We start from the raw sequence: 23134 nt of genomic DNA, 5'->3' as shown, positions 1-23134 counted from the left end.
TTAAAAAGAATCTATTTAGACTATTTTTGGAATGATGGTCACAATGTTTCAATAAAAAAGGACTCGCCTGTTTCAATCGTGGGCGCCTTTTTTTTTCATCACCCTGTATTTTAAATCAAGTTTAAATAAAACAGCATCGATTTTGGTGACTTTTCGACGTCGATGGCGGTTTTAGCAAGATGTGTGCTCAAGAAAGGAGACGTAATTCAATAACGACTCCACATACCGTTCGATCATTCCACTCGAAATGCACTCACGACATGTACAAACATGTCGACTGATAAAATATTCCGTTTCAGGCGGGGTTTCAGACGACTCAAGATATTCGAAACTGAGTCCATTTGGGCAAATTCCACCGAAATGTCATCGATTTTTCATGAAAACCTGAAAAAATTAACACCCGTTTACAGTTCGTTCCAATCGCCATAAATTTGTCGTCTCATCTTTATTGCATCGAAGATCTAAGCACGAGTAAATTTTTTCACGCCGCATTTATCACGATTATGTCAAAGACGAGACGAAGCTTTGAACATAATTCACTTTTGCACAATGGCGAATTTCCTCGATTTTGAATCCCTGTTTGTTTTTCCTGTAGATATTTTTAATGAAATGAAGCGTTCGAATGGACATTTGTTTAAGTGAATTTGCATAATTGCCGTCAAAATTCATCAAGTTGGCACAAACAAACCCTTTTCACTGTTTACACTGCATCAAACATTCATTTATGGTTGAAAAACAAGTTGGCCGCAATTAAACATCTTATTTAAAGTGCTTGAAAGTTTCAGATATTTTCAGGTGAAGGCAATTTCGGTTCTAAGCGAGTTAGACAAGTTTCCAGCATTGTGGCCTCGTATCGAACCCAATTAGTAGTCGAGTGTTCTATTGTTGGAATCGCGTTGAATAGATTTATTTCAGGAGTTTTCGGAACACTTTTAAACGTGGCAAAGGGGAAACATGACACGAGTTGTGGTGGCCGCCGTATTGACCTCTGACCTAAACAAACAGGGCTAAAAGTCAAAACTGCCCAAGAAACATTAAGTTTTGCCACCAGCTGAAAAAAAGTTTTCTACGAAAAAACTTATAATGTCAGCAAAATCAGTGAAATATAACAATTTTAAATTATTCTCGTCAATAATTGAGCAACAGGACTTGAATTAGTGACTCAGATCACATTTAAAATTAATAGCCTTGCTAATGATTCTGCAATTTGGCAGTAAATTTCATACAAGAGTCAAGTTTCAAACTAAAGATTCTGTCCTTTGTTTAACCAAGAAACTAAAATAATTTTAAACTTAAAACAAATCTCAACACCTATTTTAATGACTTATAATCATCTATCCTTTGTTTAACCAAGAAACTAGAATCAAATAAACAATAATTACACTTCAAAAAAAAGTAAAACAATCTTGCTGTTTTTCAAGTTTTCAGAAAATTTTTATTATCTAAGAGTACTATAATGACTTTTGATTGGATAATATTAAAATTTCAAACAACATTTTTTGCAAATTTTTTTCGAAAAATTTTGATACAATTCCGAGAAGTTTAAAAGTGATTTGTGGTGTTATTATTGGTTGCAGAAACTTTAACCAAACATCAGTTTGTTCAGCAAAGGGTTCTGTATTAGAATCATTACCTGGGTTTAAAATTTATTCTTCTCAGTGACCTTGAAACTGATTTGAATCACTAAACGTTGTAACTAATTCAACCATATTTTAAACGTGATTAGCGGCGTTGCTAATGATTATACAAATTTGAAACAAAAACAAATCGATTTTTCACCAAACTTTACACAAAAATCAAGTTTTAGATTAAAGATTCTGTCCTTTGTTGAGCCGAGAAACTAATTTAAAACTAAACTTAAAAAAAAGTAAAACAATCTGAGTAAGCCGCTTTTGAATATTGAAATTTCAAATTAAATTTTTTTTTTGATTTGATTGGGAAAAGTTTAAAAGTGATCTGTGGTGTTATTATAAGTCGCAGAAAACTAATAATGTCTGCAAAATCAATGAAATATAACAATTTTAAATTGTTTCCTTTAATACTTGAACAATACGACTTGAATTAGTGACTCAGATCACATTGAAATTTTTTTTTTTAATTTTGATTGGCTTCTCAAGAGTTCAAAAGTGATTTGTGGCGTTTCTATTGGTCGTAGAAATTTCAAATAAACACCAGTCGAATTACTGAAAAATTTTAAACAATAAAACAGTCATTGACTTGGCACTTTTATTGTTTTTGTGACCTTGAATTTTATTTGAATCACTAAACATTGAAATTGATATAATTTAATTTTAAAAGTGACTTATAGTGTTACTAATGATTAAACATATCTGAAACTGAAACAAAAACTACTTGATTTGTCTTTAAATTTTACATATATTTGCAGCTTTCGCCTTTTGTTTGGTCTTGAAGCTGGATCAAATTTCCGAAAACAAAACAATTTTTTTGAAAATTTTGGTAAAATTTGGAAATGTTTAAAAGTAATTTGTAGAATTGTTATTATTACAGAAACTTGCAATAAACTTGCACTATTTGATTCATCAGGAAAATTGTATTAATAGCTGTAATTGATTTGATAATTGTATGTTTACCGTGACCTTGAAATCGATCTAAATCTTTTTTATCTAATGTATATTTGTGAAGCTAAACCATTAGTTTAAAAAAATGTTTTTTTATTAAAAAAAAACAATATCAAATAGCTTAATTTTATAAAAAATGATTTGATAAAAATGGTGGATGCGCCGGGATAGCAAATAATTTATTCTAATTTTTTTAAATTTGGTTTGATTTAAAAATTTAAAAATAATTTTCGACGTTGTTATTGCTTGTGGAAACTTGAAACAAACACTAATCAATTCCGCCGAAAATTCTCTACAAGAATTCATCAACTTTCTGGTAATTTTGTTTAGTACATGGTTGCCATATGTAGCAAAAGTCCCAAAAATTAATGAATTTTACTACAAACGTATCGCTTTGCTTTTCAAGCAACAATTGCCGCCAGTAGGCGTATTTTAATCAGTGTTGCCATCACAGTAAATAAAATAACCCCGGTTTATCACCCTTCACCCATTATTTTTTATTTGCTCGTCTCCAAATGGTAGATTATTTACCCCTCGGTGTGATTCCTCCTCGTTTTAATCGTCCACCAAGTCCTACCTTTCGCTTTTTTGTGTTGTGTTTTTTCGCCTTGTCAGTCGTACCTTGGCATTTTTTCACCAGTGACATTCCAGCGTCATTTCAGGCGATTAATTAATGTTTCAGCGGTGAAAAACCGACACATTTATCGATCACCTTTTCAGTTTTTCACCACAACACACGTGACTTTAACACAATTGAAAATGTGTTTTTTGGGAGATTTTCAGCGCGTTTTCAGCGTTGAAACGAGCACGGAGTCTCGCCGCCGCTCTGAAACACACTGGCGGTGGCGGCGGCGGCGGCAGAGATGGGGCGGGGGGCAATTTTGACGCATGCAGACGCCACCCCTTTCAGGTTGCGTGAAACGAATGCCGCTGACTCACATTTGCTATGATGGCCGATAGAGGGATAGAGGGTTAATCAATAAGCGGAAAAATCGATTTTTCATATTCAATTCCAACTTAAAATAAAACCGAATCGATAAAAAAACAAAAAGAAAAGTGTGAATAAAAGTATAAATTTATCAAATTATAATGGATTTCCATGTAAAATGATTACAAGTAGTTTACACAAAATTAAATTAATTTCAACTTTTTTGTAATCAGAATTATTATTTACAAATTACACAATTCCAAATAAAAAAACAAATTTTATAGTATATTTAGTGTAATTACAATATATTTACAAAATAGCATAACTTATAAATCAACATTTCTATTTAAAATAATATTTCATTTTAATTACAATCTTAAAAATGCAATTACAATTATACAAAATTACAAAGAAACAAACTACATTTAAAAAAAATGCAATTACGTGTTGGTTTACAAAAAGATTACAATGTAATTACACAAGTTCTAAATTTATTGTAATTAAAAAAAAAATCTTACACTTGAGCAAAACTTGCAGAAATTCGCTATCAGCACTTTGAAATAGTTGTAATATTGAATGGCCAACTTCGACTTAACTGTTTTCGGTAAATATTAACTGAAAGAAAAGTTTCAACTGAAAACAGAGTCGTAAAAAATAATTTTATTTTTATGAATTATAACCCACCTTGACTCGCTTATTTTTAGCATCACATCGATCCTTTTTAAATAAATGATCGCGTTTTAATCACTAAGATTTTTTTAAATCGATTTCAATATTTTAATGTCAGTTTTTTTTATTGAATGGGTGTTAAATTTGGGGACGCGCTTGCGTCCCACTTCCGGTTCATATAGCGCCAATTATTCCGCAATCTTTTTTCTTCAACCGGAAACGATCGATTTTTCGCACAAATTTGATTTATTTTTGCGAATTTGTGACGATTTGGGAATGATTGTTTGGGGAATCGACTCAATTAACCGTCCAATAGCACGAGCAATTGAATACAGCTAATGGAAATCAATACACATGGGTAAATATTTATCAGTTTGTTAATAATAGGGAGCAGTTTTGGTCACAGTAGGCGGTGCAAAAGGTTAAAAAAACATGAAAATAATAATGTTTTGTTATTTTGATACATAATTTTACTATTAGCTCATTTTTGAACCCAAAAACTGCAAAATCAAAATTTTTGAAAAATTGTGATTCAGATTCAAAAAAGTTTAAATGCTATTTGTGACATTGATACTCGCCGTGGACAGTCGAAACAAGCACCAACCGATTCAGTGATGAATTCTGTTTCAAAATCACTCAAAATTCCCCAACATTGTTTTGAAACAATTACACGAAACTGTAAAATTGCCCATCTTGTAACCGATTTACTTCAAAAAGTTTAAACTTGATTTGTGGTTTTACTATCGGCAATAAAGACCTGAAACAAACACAAAAATATTAATGTCTAATCATTTTAATACATATTTTTACAATTAGCTGATTTTTGAACCCAAAAACTGCAAAATCAATATTTTTCAAAAATTGTGATTTAGATTAAAAAAAGTTTAAATGTGATTTGTGACACTAATACTCGCCGTAGACACTCGAAACAAGCACCAATCGATTCAGTGGAAAATTCTGTTTTAAAATCACTCAAAATTCCTCAACATTGTTTTGAAACAATTACAGGAAACTGTAAAATTGCCCATTAACGGATTGATTCGAAAAAGTTTAAACTTGATTTGTGGTTTTACTATTAACAGTAAAGACTCGAAACAAACGCCAATTGGGTATTTTGATTCTATTTTTTTATAGTTTCAAATGTTTCATTTTTCACTTGTCAGCAAAACGATTTTTTTTATTTAACAATTAAAAAAGCTATCCCAACAAAAGCAACTATAAATCACTCCTACAATGAAATAGACCATCCTTTGTTCTTCCTTTCTCTTGACATTGAATGATACAGTTAAGTCACGTTCACACGTTTTGTTTGTAAAAAAACTAAAACTTCCCAAACACGCTTTCAAATAAGCCCAATCGTGCTTGAAAAATGATTGATTGCGATGGAACTCGAATAAAATTTAAACTGGAGTTTGATTGATTGATAAGGAATTAAAATCTGCTTGATAAGAAATTGAAATGAAACGACAAGTAAAAAAAAGCGAAATTTTATTTACAGTTTGAGTAGTTACACTGGTTTTTCTTGTGGGAGTTGGTAGGCTATTAAATATCCCACAACCAACACGACGATAATTGCCACTAGAATAATAAAAAATCCCCAAAGGAGTTCTCGGACTGTCCAGTAGTCTTCTTTGACAGGTTCTGGTATATCTGGGACTTCTTTTGTTTCCATTTCTATATTGCTGTGACCACGATATGTCATTGTCTTCACAAGTCGAACAATAAAATAAATCACAAATTGTGACTTATCTTATCTCTTATCAAAGGAATTTAAAAAGGAAATAATCACTTACACAGATAAATATTATTAATAAAAATTAATTGACATTGACCCGTTTGGTTCAAAATGAACTGAGGTGTCCAAATCTGCAGGAATTATTCGACTGTGATTAGAGATGGACAAATTTTTAATGGCTTATTGAAAAAATTAAAAATTTCGGGTATTTAGAATTTTTCTTATGTAAAGTGATGCAGGAAATTCAAATTCAAGAGTATTATTAAGCTGCAGTATTAGATGTAATCAAAAACTTTCATTATTAATTAAAAAATATGAAACATTTTTTTTAAAACAAATGTTTTTTATATAAAATGAGACGAGGAATTTAAATCCGTAAGATTTTTTAAGACAGAATTACTAGTTTAAAAAAATAATAACAAATGTTTGGTTTTTGATTGTAAATCTAGCAAGCTGTAAGATTTTCCATATTTTCTAAAAAACCGCAATACACAAAGGAACTAAAATACGCCTATGTTATGTAAAATGCACTGAGGAATTCAAATCTTTCAGAAAAAAATCACCTAAATTGCCTAGTTTTAGAGATATAGGGTTTTAATGTTGAAAGATTTTTTTCAAAACAAATAAAGAAAGAGAAAAGAACACTTTTCTAGACTGATAAAGCATTTATTAATCCAACAATGAAAAAGGTTATTATAAAAATACTCTCCTAATTACAATGAGCATCACCCTCCGCACCCCCTCTCCTCCTGAAAACACAAAACACATCGAAACATCGAAGGTTGCAAGGGCCGAGTGTTTGCAGGAAATCGTGCTTGAAAAATCGACAAAAGACAAAAATTACTTCCGGTCACTTCCGTTCGACTCCATTGACGTCGTCATTTCAGTACTCGGTGATTTCACCACTTCACAATCGGGACTTTTCGTAAACATGAACGAATTGCGCCGAAAACCGGCTTGGTTTTCGACGATACTGACGAGGACTTCGGTGGAACTCCCGATTGCCATTGCAGGGACACTGGCGAGGCCTATTTCGGCCTCGGTGGACTTCATAGGACTCGAATCGGGCTTGGAGGAGATCTCGCGAGGCTCAGATCGCGATTCCCGATCGAAATTCGGGAGATATTTGGGCTGGAGGGGGAGCATGTCGACGCTACCGGTCGTGGCGGGGCGCGGCTGCAGCGGGAGGGTTGACACAGGCTCACTCCCTGCAAAAATACAGGAAACTGGAATCTCGATTCAAATCAGTTTGAAAGTTATTCGTCAAAGAAGAATCAAATTACAGGAATCTGTAAAATTACTTTTTGCCCAATCTGAGTAATTAAGCAAAAACGATAAAAATCGTATAGATTTAATGTCTAGAAACAATTTTTCGTAAAAATTCTAACAATGCCGTTGCTATAACTACCAGGAATCACTTTTAAAGTTTTAAAAAGTGATTCAAAAAAGTTTAAAAGTGATTTGTGACGTTTCTAATGATCATAGAAACGTGAAACACACACTAATAAATTCAACACCACCAAATTTTGTTCCAATATCAACCAATCAACAATCAGTTTGAAAGTTAATTGTGGTGGCGCCATTGATCAAAGAAAAATCAAATTACAGGAATCTGTAAAATTACTTTTTGTCCAACTTAAGTAATTAAGCAAAAACGATAAAAATCTTATAGATTTAGTGTCTATAAACGTATTTTTGTAAAAATTCGAACACTGTCGTTACTATAACTACCAGGAAATACTTTTAAATTTTTTTTAAAGTGAATCCAAAAAGTTTAAACGTGATTTGTGACGTTATTAATGATCGTAGAAACGTGAAACAAAGACTAATCGATTCGATATCAAATTTTGCTCCAATATTAACTAACTCCTTAACCAGTTACTTTGAAACTGCTACAGAAAATTGTAAAATATTATAACTTAAAAATTATTGATTGGAAAATGTTTAAACGTGATTTATGGCGTTAGTTTTAGTCGTAGAGACTTGAAATAAAAACCAATGAATTCGGCGGTAAATTAGTTGAATTAGTAACTTAGTTGAAAAAAATAAGTCAAAACTTGATAAAATTTTGTCAATCTTTACTTTGTTAAGTCATTTATAAATAATTTAGTTATTAAGTAACTGTGTTTTTACTTTGTTTTAAACTTAATCAAATAAAAAATCTCGACGCATCCACCATTTTACGTATTTAGGTATAATTAGGTATCATACCCTTAATTTTTGTTTATTGTCTATTCAAAATGTACTACACAACTTTTCAGCATTTTACCTACAAATCTCCTTTAAGGCAAAGTAAACAAAAAGAATTTTGTTCCAACAACATTTTTTGCGTTATCCATTATGGAAATAATTTCATAAATATTTACAAAGCAAATAAGGATGAATTTCACATCACAACCGGAAATCCCGGAGGAATCGGGGAGTTATTTCCAGCGTTATTATTATTATCATCTTTTGCCAAATTAAATTTCGCATTTTAAAAAAATAATCAAACTAAGAAAGAAACGCAAAAATGGAGAAAACTGTTTTTTAATTTAAAAAACAAAAATAAAATCTCACTATCGCAGTACTCCCAACTTAAAAAATTGCAATTTTTTTATGATAAAATTTGTTGAAAAAAATATTCAAAAACAATTCTGATTGTAGGAAAAATAGTTGATCCTTCAATGTTATTAAGCGTAGTAAGAAAAACTATTTTTTGTTTTTGTATTAAAAAAGGGAAAATTATTTTAGATTAAATTAATTCTCTAAAAATAATCCTAATTTTTTTTCTCATTTTTATTAAAGTATTGATGATCGTAGAAAAGTAAATCAAACAGTAGACGATTTGACATCAAATTTTGTTCCAATATCAACTAATTTCTTAACCAGTTACTTTGAAACAACTACAGAAAATTGTAAAATATTATAACTTAAATATGATTGATTCGAAAATGTTTAAACGAGATTTTTAGCGTTAGTTTTGGTCGTAGAGACTTGAAACAAAAACTAGTCAATTCGGCGGTAAATTTTGCGTCAAAGTCAGTTACCAGTTTGCTTATTGCCCCATTAACTTAGTTGCAAAAATAAGTCAAAACTTGAAAAATTTAAACTTTTCTAAAAGAGATTCAGATTTGATTTGTGACGTTATTATTGATTCTAGAAACATGAAACAAAGACCAGTCACTTCAGTTGCAATTTCCCTTCCAGAATCATTCATCTTTTGTTAAAATTACTTAGTTACAATTACAGGAAACTGTTTAGTGTTTATTGATCCAACATATTTCAAACTTGTTTTATAGATCGTAACGACGTGAAACAAAAACCAATCGATTTGGTTAATTGCGTTACAGGAACCTGTAAAATCGTATACCTTGAAAGTTGTAGGGTCCATTGTGATGCAAGACTGCTATGCTAGGGACCGAAGGGCCTTGAAGAGCCAAACTGATGACATTGACTCCGTTTACGTTTCCTGCAAGAGTTTAGTTTGCAGAAAATGCCACTAGAGGTCGGCAATTTTACCTAATTTGGCGCCACCGAAAGCATCTTTGAATACGGCCGGATGATGATGTTTGATTGCGTTCATTCGTCGATTTGTTGCTGTTTCGACTTTTTTTCGTCGAGGTTGTTCGACGGGAAGGACTCTTCTGCGTTTTTTCGGGAGTTTGGAACGAGCCTAAAAGGATTAGGAAAAAATGTGTTTTGAGATTTAAAAATGCGAGTTATCTTTGTTGTTAAGCCTGGCACAGGTGTATTTTTTTTTTAATGTAAAGCTTTATTGATTGTTTTAAATTCGTAGTAATCCCGAGCTGGAATTGAATCGTTTCGACTCAAATAACACAGATCAAAATTTAATTATTTTTTTGGCCCCCTTACCTGTGTGTGTGAGTAGAACATGGAAAAGTTGGAAACGATGACCGGAACCGGAAGTGCAATGGTCAAGACTCCGGCGAGGGCACAGAGGGCCCCCACGAACATCCCAGCGTAGGTTTTGGGGACCATATCCCCGTACCCCACTGTAGTCATGGTAACAATAGCCCACCATAGCCCCTCCGGGATGCTTTTGAAATTGTTTTTGGGATTCTCCTAAAACCGGGAATGACTCACAACATCAAGCTCCAAATCCCTCACCTCCAGTTTTTCAGCGTAGAAAATCAGACTGGCAAAAACGACAATCCCCAAAACGAGGAAAAACACCAATAATCCCAACTCTTTAGCCGACGCTTTGAACGTATGGATGAGGATTTTCAGGCCTGGATAGTGACGTGTGAGTTTGAAAAGTCGGAAAATTCGGATGATGCTGAAAAAGTCCAATATTTGCGACTTTTTCTCAAAGATGAGGATCATGTCGACGTAGAAACTCAAAGTGGCGGAGAAGTCGATGATGTTGACGGGAGATTTCACGAATTCGATCACGTTGGGGGCCACCTGAAACGGGGTTTGGGCCAAATGCACCAGTTTTCAACTGAAATTGCGTTATGCAATTAAAAGTGCAAAAATGGTGGATGCGCCGGGTGAAATTAATCCCATTCTACCTCAAAAAACTAAAAAAAGTGTTTTTTTTAATTAATACTAATGACAACAACAAAAGCAACTCTGCTTTAAAAAAATATTTTAATTTTACGTAAAATGCGTTTCCAATTGCTGTGAATTGAATAATCCTTCGATAGTAGTTACTAGGCAACAGCAAAGAGAGTCATTGCTGCTTATACAAATAAATTCGTTGCTAGGCAATTAAACATAGTGTTTTTTTCCGTGCCAACTTGACAATTCAGTGCAATTCCAAACAGATACTAAAGGGTTTTTGGACAAAGCAGAAAATAATAAAAATGGTGGATGCGCCGGTCTAAGTTTTTATCATCTTTTTTTTTTTATTTAATGATGTTTGAGTGCAAAAGCTTTGATATTAAAAATGAATTCGTGCAAAAATGCGTTAGTTTTCGAACAACTTTTCTTTCATAACTGTAATTGGAGTTTTTCCCCCAGTCAAACAAATGTAAAAATAACACTCAATTCCCGTCTTTATTTACTCACCCATCCGTCGATTAATTATTTATTTAGGCAAGCACTCGACAAACCCCATTGTGTCTTTCTCTCTCTTTTGGCTTCTTCTTTCTCTTATCCAGCCAAAAGCCGAATTTAATCTAAATTGTTTGTATTCATCATAATATCTCGTGTATAACCAAAGGCTAACAACTATGTTAATTAATTTAAATTTTGCTCGTTAATTAATCAAAGTTGAAGGTCGACCGACGTGACGCGAACGTTTGTCAAATGCAGATAACGTTGAAACGGGAAAATTGCGTCAATTTTAGATAAGAAAACGAGAATTTTGCACGATCAAAGCAGGCTTTGCACAGGTGTTTAATTAAATTACGAGTGATTTATGTGACGATTGGTCGAGGAGAAACTAAATCACAAGGATAACAGCCCCGACAGCCTTTGTGAAACAACAAGATTTATTATTAATATTATGATTACCACATTTCAAAAAAATAAAACTATTGTGATACGATATTATTTTGAAAGACATTTTTTATACAGAACTCGCACCACAGATCAATAATTTACCAAAACATTTAAACAAAGAATTTATTTTTACTTACATAACAAAATAGTAAAACTTTTAAATCTATAAATCCCAGAAGGGTAGCTCGAGGTATTTTTACTAAATTATATCGGATGTTAAGTTTCAAAAATAATACCAAAAAAAAAATTTGGGAATTTGATAGCGTGGAATCTACATGAAAACGAGCGGCAAAGCCGCGAGCCCCCTACAATTACCACAAAACAAATTCAAATTGACCACCGTTTCTAGTTTTATTTCTAATTATTAATCTTTATTTTGTTAAATAATTTATAAATATTTTAGTTATTAAGTAACTGTGTTTTTATATTGTTTCAAATTTAATCAAATAAAAATCCCGGTGCATCCACCATTTACGTACTTAGGTATCTTTAGGTATCAGTATTTTGAATTTTTGTTTATTGTCTATTCAAAATGTACTACACAAATTTTCAACATTTTACCTACAAATCTCCTTTAAGGCAAAGTAAACAAAAAAAATTTTGTTCCAACATTTTTTGCATTATCCATTATGGAAATAATTTCATAAATATTTACAAAGCAAATAAGGATGAATTTTACATCACAACCAGAAATCCCGGAGGAATCGGGGAGTTATTTCCAGCGTTATTATTATTATCTTCTTTTGCCAAATTAGATTTCTTATTTTAAAAAAATAATCAAATAAAGTAAGAAACGCAAAAATGGAGAAAACCGTTTTTTAATTTAAAGAAATAAAAATAAAATCTCATTGTCGCAGTACTCCCAACTTAAAAATTGCAATTTTTTTTATAATAAAAATTGTTACAATGCTATCAAGCGTAGTAAGAAAAAACATTTTTTTATTTTAGTTTAAAAAAGAATTATTTTAGATTAAATTACGAGTAATTCTCTAAAAATTATCCTTTTTTAATAAAACATTTTTTTAATCCTTTTTTATAAAACGTTTCTCATTTTTTATTAAAGTAAGAAGAAAAAATGTATTTTCTGCTGGTAAGTCAATCAGGATTTGATGTCATTTGCAATTTATTAATTTTGTAGTTTTTTTTTTAACTACAAACTGTCATAAAATATCAAAATTTAATTAAAAATTTGGCAAATAATAACTCGGTAATTAATCATCACAAAATAGAAAATTTTCTGTTTTTAGAGAGAAAATAAACAGAGCTACTCAGAAAACTCAAAACCTTCATTTTTCAGCGTAAAATTGTCTCCGAATTACAAATTTTGAACTGATTTTTGAATAATCGATTTATTAAGATTAAAGATTTTCAGCTGAAATGTCATTTGCAATTTATTAATTTTGTAGTTTAAAAAAAACCTTCATAAAAAATTAAAATTTGATAATAAAAAATGTCATAATTTTGACAAATAATAACTCAAGACTCAAAACCCTCATTTATCAACGCAAAATTGTCGAAAAAATCAAAATCCTAGTTTTGAACTGAATTGAAATTGAAATTGAAATAATCGATTTATTAAATTAAGTTAAATAATTATAATAATGCATATGTAACAGAAAAAACTAAATATGATGAGTTTCTAGTTTCTAAAAAATGCCTATTTTAGCAAATAACTCGTGATTAAGCGTCACAAAACAGAAATTTTTCTGTTTTTAGTAGAAAAAATGTAATTTCTCCTGGTAAGGATTAAAGATTTTCAGCTGAAATGTCATTTGCAATTTATTAATTTTGTAGTTTTAAAAAAACCCTCATAAAATATTAAAATTTAATAATAAAAACTGTCATAATTTTGGCAAATAATTACTCGGTAATTAATCGTCACAAAACAAAATTTTTTTTGTTTTTAGAGAGAAAATAAACAGAGCTACTCAGAAAACTCAAAAACCTCATTTTTCAACGCAAAATTGTCGAAAAAATCCAAATCCTAGTTTTGAACTGAATTGAAATTGAAATAATCGATTTATTAAATTAAGTTAATTAATTATAGTAATGCAGTATGTAACAAAAAAAAACTAAATATGATGAGTTGATGAGTTTCTGGTTTTTAAAAAATGCCTATTTTAGCAAATAACTCGGTGATTAACCGTCACAAAACAGAAAATTTTCTGTTTTTAGTAGAAAAAATGTAATTTCTCTTGGTAAGTTAATCAGGATTAAAGATATTCAACTGAAATGTAATTTGCAATTTATTAATTTTGTAGTTTAAAAAAACTGTCATAAAATATCAAAATTTAATAGAAAAAATAAAATTCTTTTTTCTCATTTTTTATTAGTAGACAAATAAATAGATTTCATCTGGTACGTCGAGAGGATTAAAAATTGTCAGCTGTAAAATTATTTGTAATTTTGTAAAAAGTAAAATTTTGAAATTCTTAATAAAACTTTCTACCTAAAAAATTGCTTTTTTCCCATTTTGAGTTTGTGGTATTTATCGATCGTTGACACAATGAAACGTGTTTTGAATAGCCAACTGCGATTTGTATGCGTCGTAAAGTGGCTGTTTGAGAAACTTGTCTTGCACAAGTCATTGTTGCAGTTTGAAAGGAGTTGTGCTAATGGCAGTTTAAGTTCCAGTGTTGCCAATCAAAGTCACAAAATTACTAATTTTTAATGGCTGAAAAGTCGAAAAATCGTTTTACTTTCACGTTATTTGTGATGTCAGTTTGCGTTTCGTCGTCAATTTCATCCAATCTCCGTGATAGAATTTCAGTCATTTTATTGATTCAAGTGCGTTCCCACAGGCCGTGTTTTCCTGTAATCTAATATGTAAGGGAGTAATAACATAATCGGAGCGTCCCGAAACTTTATTACGGTTATCTCTCCCTAAATTCGTCTCTTGTGTTTTTTGGAAATTTACTCACGATGAGTCTGACGACGAACTCGAATGTGAACCAGGCGTTGCAGATATGTTCAACGGTGAGAAAATTCGGGTGAGGATCGGTGCAATTGACGTCTTCGGTGATGTTTTTCCGGATTTGGTCGCAGTCGACGCGGAATCCGTGGTGGGTTTTCAGACAAAAGCACAACACTGAAGCGCAAATGAAGAAAATTGAGGCTCCGGCGACGATCTGAAAAAGTCCGGGTTTGGGGAAAAACGAGCTGAAAAGTCGCAATGCATGCGGAATTGCGTTAGATTTCTAATTAAAACGGCTAACGAGGGACGTGATATAGTGGGAGAAACGAAAGCAAATTGAGTGTGACGCTTTGATGCGACCATAACGGAGTTTATGTCTTGTGCTTTGCACTTGTTGGCTGCCCCGAGGCCTCTGAATTAAATATACAACAATGGAATTACAGAGAGGGAGCGGCTGAAAATTGGACGAAATTTTAAAAATTCATCCTTGGCTTTGGAAAATTGGCGAAGAAAAGCATTCCGGGCCCAGTTTTACCGAATAACCGAAAAAAATGGACTCAAAATTGAGAAAATCTTCCTGTTTCATAGAAAATTGATCAGTTTTGTGTTGTGAATTAAATTTTCAAAGAAAAACGCTTTTGGATTTTAAGAGTTTTAATTTTCAAATTTTTATATAAAATATATAATTTTCAAGTTATTAACCAATTTATCGTCGACATTCCATGCAAATATCCCAAGGATGAATTTAAGACAATTTTCGCTAATCCAAGAAGACTCAAAAACAGTACCTATTTTTCAACATAAAATTCTCTAAGAAATCCGAATCCGAATCTCGAAGTGATAGCTTCTGAATAATCGACTTATTAAAAATTACATAATTGATTAATGTATAAAATAAGAACCAAAAAAATTAGTTTCTTGTTTAAAAAAAAAAAGCGTTTTTTGGCAATTAACTCGGTGATTAAGCGAAAATGGACTCAAAATTGAGAAAATCTTCCTATTTCATATTAAATGGATCAGTTTAGTGTTGTGAATTAAATTTTCAAAAAAAAAAAAAAACGCTTTTGAATTTGAAGAGTTTTAATTTTCAAATATTTGCAAAAAAATAATGATTTTTTTTGTCTAACATTGTAAGAAAATCATACATTTATCGGTAACTAAGCGTCACAAAACAGAAAATTTTCTGTTACTAGAGAGAAAATAAAGAGAGCTTTTGATCGGTGTAAATCCTTATCAGTTACCTAAACACAAATTTTAAAAAAATGGGAAAAATAAAAAACTGAAAATTTTGAAATTAAAATATCTCATGATAAATAATTTTCAAGTTATCAACCAATTTTCCGTCGACATTCCGTGCAAATATCCCAAGAATGAATTTAAGACGATTTTCGCTAATCCAGGTATCCAAAAGACTCAAAAACAGTACCTATTTTTCAACATAAAATTGTCTAAGAAATCCGAATCCGAATCCGAATCTCGAAGTGATAGCTTTTGAATAATCTACTTGTTAAAAATTACATAATTGATTAATGTTTAAAATAAGTAGCAAAAAAGCGCTTTTTTGGCAATTAACTCGGTGATTAAAAATCACAAAACAGTTTTTTTTTTCGTTATTTGAGAGAAAATAAATAGAGCTATCCAACGATGTAAACTTTAATAAGCTTTGGTTAATAGTTCCGGAGTTATCAGCGAAAATTCATTGTGAATATCGACAAAAGAGAATTTTTAAAAAATCGGAAAAATAGAATACTAAAAATTGATGTTTCTAGACGTAAAATTCCATGAAAATTAGAATTTTATAAATTAAAATACTTCATGGAGAATAAATCTAAAACTGTTTTTGGCCAATCCACGACTCAGAAGCAATATTTTTTATTGTAAAGTTGGCTAAGAAATCCGAATCCAAATCTTGAAGTAATAGTTTTTGAATAATTGACTTAGTAAATTAATTAATTAATGTATGAAATACGAGTTAGAATCAAAAAAACTAAAGATGAGTTTTTAGTCCAAAAAGCGTCTATTTTGGCAAATAATAACTCGAAAATTTTCTGTTTTTAGAGCGAAAATAAACAGAGCTATTCAGTGGTGTAAACCATAATCAAACGAAAATTTCATATAAATCGGAAAAAAATCTAAAATCTCTTTAAATTGTTTTTTCTAGATGTAAAATTCTATGAAAATTAGGATTTTGTAAATACAAATACTTCATAATAATTAGTTTTCAAATTATCGACCAATTTTTTGTCAGCTTACTACGAGCAAAAATCCGGGGGATGAATTTAAGATTGTTTTTCGCTAATTCATATACCCAGAAGACTCACAAATCTCATTTTTCAACGTAAAATTGTCTAAGAAATCCTAATCCGAATCTCGAAGTGATAGCTTTTGAATAATTGACTTATTAAAAATTACATAATTGTTTAATTATACATTATAATAAGTAACAAAAAAATGAGTTTTTTGTTTTAAAAAAAGCACCTTTTTGGTTATTAACTTGGTAATTAAGCGTCGCAAAACAAATTTCTTTTTGTTATTAGTGAAAAAATAAATAGAGCTTTCCAGCGATGTAAAACTTAATTAGCAATGGTTAATAGTTCCGAAGTTATCGGCGGAAATCCATTGTGAATGTCGTCAAAATAAAAATTTAAAAAAATCGGAAAAATAAAAAGCAAAAAACTCCTCAAATTGATATATCCAGACGTAAAATTACATGAAACTTACGATTTGATAAACTAAAATACTTTAATCTAGGTATCCATCAGAGAGCTCAGAAACAGCATTTTTTGATGTAAAATTGTCTTAAGAAATCAGAATCTAAATTAAGACTGTTTTTCACTAATTCAGATACCCCGAATACTCAAAAACCACATTTTCCAACGCAAAATTGTCGAAAAAATCCGAATTACAATCTTGAACTGAGAGTTTTTGAATAATCGATTTATTAAATTAAGTTAATTAATTAAAATGTATGCAGTATGTAACAAAAAAAAAACCTAAATATGATGAGTTGATGAGTTTCTAGGTCCTAAAAAACGTCTATTTTAGCAAATAACTCGGTGATTGAGCGTTACAAAACAGAAAATTTTCTGTTTTTAAAGAGAAGATAAATAAAACTTTCCAACGATGTAGAGTTATCGGCGAAAATACATTGTCACTGTCATCAAACGTAAATTTTAAAAAAATCGGAAAAAAACCTGAAAGCTCTCCAAATTGGTTTTTCTAGATGTATAATTTTATGAAAATTACAATTTTCCAAATTAAGATACATTATGATAAATAGTTTTCAAATAATCGACCGATTTTTTGTCGGCCCATTCCGAACAAAAATCCGGGGATTGAATTTAAGACCATTTTTTGCTAATTCAGAGACCCAGAAAACTTAGAAACAGATTTTTTCAACGTAAAATTGTTTAAGAAATCTAAATCCAAATCTGGAAGTGACAGTTTTCGAATAATAGACACTTTTTTAATTAAATTAATTTATTAAAAATAGAAAATTTTTAAACGCTACTCTGTAACTTCACTCAATTTCCGGTTTTCGCTTTTAGTTAGAAAATCATTCTAAAGTGTTTCGCAATTTGTTTTGAAAGTTCCATTTATTGAGAAAAATCAGTTCAAACTCGTGACAACAGGCTTCCGAAAACTATGTCTTGTTTTATTTAAGAAATATTCCCGGAATCAACGATGTCGACAAAACCGCACAAATCTGTGTAGTTTACAAGTTTTTGACGAATTTAGACAACTCTACATTTGCCAGCATTCGTAATTTACCCGTCAATTAAGCTCAGTAGAAAATAAAACTTGCAAAATAGAAAAAAATACAGCTTTTTAACGGTGGCAAAACTAAAAGCTGCGACAAATTAACAGTTCCAAGGTTATAAAGCCCTGAAAAAATGACAAAAAGCTTCGCTACAAAGCTACAAAAGGTGCAAAAGCAGGCAAAATTAGTGCTTTCAGGCATGAAAAGTAGTAATGTTAATAAAAACGACAATCACATTTCGATGTTGGACGTTGATCGGCGGTACCTTAGCCGCGGACGAGGAATACGGTTCGTCGAAAAGCGCCCAAATTTTCGGTTTGAATTTTTGCCAAGTGGTCAAAGTCCCATTGAAATAAGCTTCCTCGTAGCCAAACATTCGGGCGACCTCTTCATCACTCGGTCTTTCTGTATCAATGTCGAGTTTATCCAAAATGGCGAGAGTCGCCTGAAACAATGAAAAAAGCGCGTTTTCAATGGACTTTTAAATTGCTTTTTCTGAAAGAGACTTGTTTATGAAAGCAGGAATGTAGAAACGTCCAACATTTCACTTGAAACTTATTTTAATTTGTAATAGAAAATAAAATGCATTGAGTGGGAGATAATTATGCGAGAAATTCGAGCTCGCAACTTGCTATCATTTTTCGTGCCATTAAAATTGAAAGGTCTCTCGTGTGCTCGCTATTATAATCTCGCAGGTAATCATATTAGCAGTGTTGCCAGCTCAAAACTATTAAATTTACAAGATCTGAGCAAAAAAGTTACCAGATTTACACTTATTTTTACCAGATTACAAAATTTTAATTTTTTTAATACCATCAAAGATTCACCATTTTTTTACATAAATTTCGTAGATCTGCTCAAAAACGTACTTAAATGCTCGTAAAATGCAAAAATTAGTAATGCTACTTTATTTAGTCTAATTCTATAGGTACTTATATGGACAGTTTTTAATTTAATTTTGGAAAATACCTATTAATGTTTGTGACAAAAAAATCAATTCACAACACTGAATTATTCGTAATCCTTATAAATTCATTATACAGGGTGCGCCAGAACTCGCGCCGCAGAGAAAAATGGTAAAAAAAACAGGTAAAATACAGGGACATGGAAAAAATGTTTAAAAAATGCTATCTATAAAAATTTCGAAGTTATGAGAGTTTAAATCTCCCTAAATAATTATCAAAAACAAATGATCATCAGTATGATTAAATAAATACATAAAAAAATGTCAAATGTCAAAAGTTTTTAACAGGTAGAATTTTTTAGACATTTTTCGATACTATCTTACTTAAAATTTTTCTCTGGGACGCGAGTTCTGACACAGTCTGTATATAAAAGTTTGACGTTTGAATGTGAAAGTAAAGGTTACCAAACTAAAATTTTAAATTTGATACAAACTTGAGATAAAAAATAACAATCATTTACAGTCACTCGATCTTTACGTTTTTACTTAAAAAACGTACTAAAACACTTGATAAAGACAAAAATAATAACTTGATTTGATGTTTTTTTGATTTGATTTAGCAAAATCTTGCAACTAACACCATTTTCGACCATATTTTGTTTTTTCGTCCTATTTTTTTGACAAAATTTTACCCAAAAAGAGCAAAATCGAATGAAACAAACGAAATAACACGAATTTGGATTTATTTTTGTTGTGTTTAAGCTTTAAGCATGATTTGACAATATCCTGCAAAATAAATGAGTCTCTGGTTCAAAAACGATTTAAAATAATATCAATTTCAATCTAATTTAGTAATTTTTCAATCACTTTTAGCAAAAATTTGAGTGTCTTATAATAATGTGCTGAAATACTCTAAAACTGCAAAAATAACACTAGTTTTGGCTTAATTTAATAAATTTTCGGTTTGTTTTTTACGAAATTTTGCAAAATAGTTTTGGCTAAAAACATACTAAAACGCTCAGAAATAGACAAAATAATGTATTTTTTGGCCCATTTTAGAAAATTTTTTACCTTGTTGAGTAAAATATCATTTAGAAAAACAAAAATATTTCTCGATTTATCAACTTGTTTTTGAGAAAATTTCGCATTTCAGTTTCTGCATGGCTCAAAAACGTGCAAAATGCTCAAAAAAAAAACAGAAAAAACGGTGTCATCATCATTGACTGAATTTACTGTTTTTTTTTTGGTTTGTTTTTGCAAAATCTTGCAACTAACACGATTTTCGACTATGTTTTGTATTTTTCGTCCTATTTTTTTGACAAAATTTTACTCAAAAAGAGCTACATCAAATGAAACAAACGAAATAACATCAGTTTAGATTTATTTTTGTTGTGTTTAAGCAAGATTTGACAATATCCTGCAAAATAAATGAGTCTTTGGTTCAAAAATGAACTAATTCGAGCGAAACACGCTAAAATGATTTCAATTTCAATCTAATTTGGTAGTTTTTCAGTTAGTTTAAAAAAAAAATTGAATGCATTATAATAATGTGCTGAAATACTCTAAAAATGCAAAAATAACACTAGTTTTGGCTTAAGTTAATTATTTATTCTATTTTGTAATAAAATAATTTATATTTAATAATAAATAATAAATTTAATAAATTTTTGGATTGTTTTTCAATAAATTTTGCAAAATACTTCGGGCTAAAAACATACTAAAACGCTCAGAAATGGACAAAATAATGTATTTTTTTACTCATTTTAGCAAATTTTTACCTTGTTGATTAAAATATCATTTAGAAAAACAAAACWATTTCTCGATTTTTCAACTTGTTTTTTAGAAAATTTTGCATTTCAGTTTCAGCATGGCTCAAAAACGTGCAAAATGCTCAAAAAAATCAAAAAAACAGTGTCATCATTATTGACTGAATTTACTGTTTTTTTTTTGCAAAACCTTACAACTAACACCATTTTCGACTATGTTTTGTATTTTTCGTCCTATTTTTTTGACAAAATTTTACTCAAAAAGAGCTACATCAAATGAAACAAACGAAATAACATCAATTTAGATTTATTTTTGTTGTGTTTAAGCAAGTTTTGACAATATCCTGCAAAATAAATGAGTCTTTGGTTCAAAAATTAACTAATTCGAGCGAAACGCGCTAAAATGATTCTAATTTGGTAATTTTTTAGTCAGTTTTAGCAAAAAATTGAATGTATGCTCAAACACTTTAAAAATGCAAAAATAACAACTAGGCTTAAGTCAATAAATTTTCGGTTTGTTTTTAACGCAATTTTGCAAAATAGTTTAGTTTCTGGTTAAAAACATACTAAAACGCTTATAAACGAACAAAATAATGACTTTTTGACCCACTTTAGCAAATTTTTATCTTGTTTAATAAAATATGATTTAGAAAAACAAAACTAACTTTCGATATTTCAACGTGTGTTTGAGAAAATTTAGCATGGCTAAAAAAACGTGCAAAATGCTTAAAAGAATACAAAAAAATAGTTTCATAATTTTTGACTGAATTCACTATATCAATAATTAAAAAAGTTAATTTTACTAAGATTTGGCAAAATACTCGATTTAAAAAATTAATTTAAAATACATTAATTTTCTGCTAGAGCTACAGTCACGTTTCTAAAAAATCATCAGAAATGAGAATTTTTTCAAAAGATTTCACCAAATCACTAAACCAGTGTTAAAATCACCAGACCTGGCAACACTGCATATTAGACAAGTCTCCGGCCCGAAACACACGATACAAATATAATTACGCGAGATAATGAAATTTGTTCGATTTGCGAGTACAGAGCCGGCTTCAGCCCTCACCTGGGTGTCCCTGTGGACACTGTACGTGCTCCAACAGCAGGGCTCGACTTGGTTCGAGTCCAACCCCCAAAACTCCAACTCCTCCTCGAACAAAGGGCCGCACACGTTGGTGGGGTAATGCAGCTTGCCGGTTCTGCAAATATTTATTAAACGAGTGATTTATGACTCAAATAAAACTCAAACCTGTAATAGTTGAGTATTTGTGCAAAAACGCCCGGATGTCGGTCGAAGAAATACTCATTGAGGATGGGATCGTAGTTGGCCAAGGCTTCGGTCAGCCGGGATAATCTAGTCGCCGGGATTTTTTTCAAGGTCGCTTTGTACGTCTCGTAGCGAATGCCGCCGACGTTGAGGATGATGCGATTTTCTCCATCCATAACATTTTGTGGTGGAAAAAATGAGAGAGTCAATTCATACGCCTGGAATATAGGCAACCGGTTAGGGGCGGAGTCTGTGTCGTGATTGGTGGATTTTGAATTAAGCGGGATTTCACCCAAGGGAGATTTATTCTCGTTTGAAACTTCTTTAAAGCCATTACAAAATTAGAAGTTGGGGATAGACACGTTTCCACGATATAAACTTCAAAGCATTGATTAATTCCGCACCATATAAAGTCGAGGTTTCATTAAAAAGACGACAGAGATGGATGATAAGGGACGTGTGGCGGGAATTAAGTCGGTACAGATGTTAATCCAGTTCTTTCATAAATCAAGCGAGAAATAAATTTAAAATTACTGTTTTATTATTGTGGGACTTATAGTTTTCAAGAAACATTAATACATTTTTCAATTTTGCAAATTGCAAATTCTTGATGTAAAATGCTCTAGGATGCATGGGGCCGACTTTTCATACTTTCAATGGGTACAAATTCAAAAACTTGATAAATTAATAGTCTTTAAAGAACACAAATGACATATAAAGTTTCTCCTCTATTTTTTTCTGATTTAAGTATTTAATATTTAGAACATTCAAAAACAATATAATTTTTTGTATAGTACAAAAGAAAAAAATAATAAAAAAGATGTAAAAATACAAAAGTGGTTAATGTATGTAAAAAATAAAAAATAAAATCGAAAAAAATTTCGAGAATAATTAAAAAAAAAAACTTTTCTTCAAATTTGCATGAATGTTCGTAAATTGAGGGCTAAAAACAGCTTGAGGGTATCAACTTTTAATTAATGCAATTAATTTGAGATGAGCAAAATTAGGTTATGCAAAAGCTGAATGATCTCAAAAATTAGTCAGGATTGTTTCTCGATTTTTTTACAAATTTTCAAAAATTTTAAAAAGTTTTTTTTTAATTGTTTTGAATAATTTTTTAAATTTAACATGCGAAATTGTAAAAAAAGTTGAAAACAA

The 23134-nt window shown here is 30.7% G+C and overlaps 2 protein-coding genes across 4 annotated transcripts in view; both read right to left on the bottom strand.

Moving 5' to 3' along the window:
• The window catches only part of LOC123016271 (potassium voltage-gated channel protein Shaw), a 39866-nt gene extending 36474 nt beyond the window's left edge, over positions 1–3392 (bottom strand). For both annotated transcript variants that reach the window (XM_044416562.1, XM_044416563.1), the window contains exon 1: positions 3157–3392. The gene's annotated coding sequence lies outside the window, so the exon portion shown is untranslated. The remainder of the gene's footprint in view (positions 1–3156) is intronic.
• Positions 3393–6571: 3179 nt separating this feature from the next.
• LOC123016300 (potassium voltage-gated channel protein Shaw-like) overlaps positions 6572–23134 on the bottom strand; it is a 32370-nt gene continuing 15807 nt past the window's right edge. The window contains exons 2-10 of one of the 2 annotated variants that reach the window (XM_044416610.1): positions 21959–22194; positions 21776–21908; positions 18269–18478; positions 14281–14487; positions 10022–10318; positions 9767–9976; positions 9413–9566; positions 9264–9362; positions 6572–7119 (exon numbers count right to left, since the gene is read on the bottom strand). In XM_044416610.1, coding sequence (XP_044272545.1) covers positions 6752–7119; positions 9264–9362; positions 9413–9566; positions 9767–9976; positions 10022–10318; positions 14281–14487; positions 18269–18478; positions 21776–21908; positions 21959–22152 — 1872 coding nt within the window. In that variant the 5' untranslated portion in view covers positions 22153–22194 and the 3' untranslated portion in view covers positions 6572–6751. The remainder of the gene's footprint in view (positions 7120–9263; positions 9363–9412; positions 9567–9766; positions 9977–10021; positions 10319–14280; positions 14488–18268; positions 18479–21775; positions 21909–21958; positions 22195–23134) is intronic. The other variant, XM_044416611.1, reaches the window with a different exon arrangement.

Source organism: Tribolium madens, unplaced genomic scaffold (genome assembly GCF_015345945.1).
Source record: "Tribolium madens isolate multiple individuals breed KSU strain unplaced genomic scaffold, Tmad_KSU_1.1 Scaffold_1;HRSCAF=32;Tcas5.2_LG8, whole genome shotgun sequence".
NCBI lineage: Eukaryota > Metazoa > Arthropoda > Insecta > Coleoptera > Tenebrionidae > Tribolium > Tribolium madens.
The sequence above is the reverse complement of the archived record's forward strand: the minus strand, read 5'-3'. Positions and strand labels throughout refer to the sequence as shown.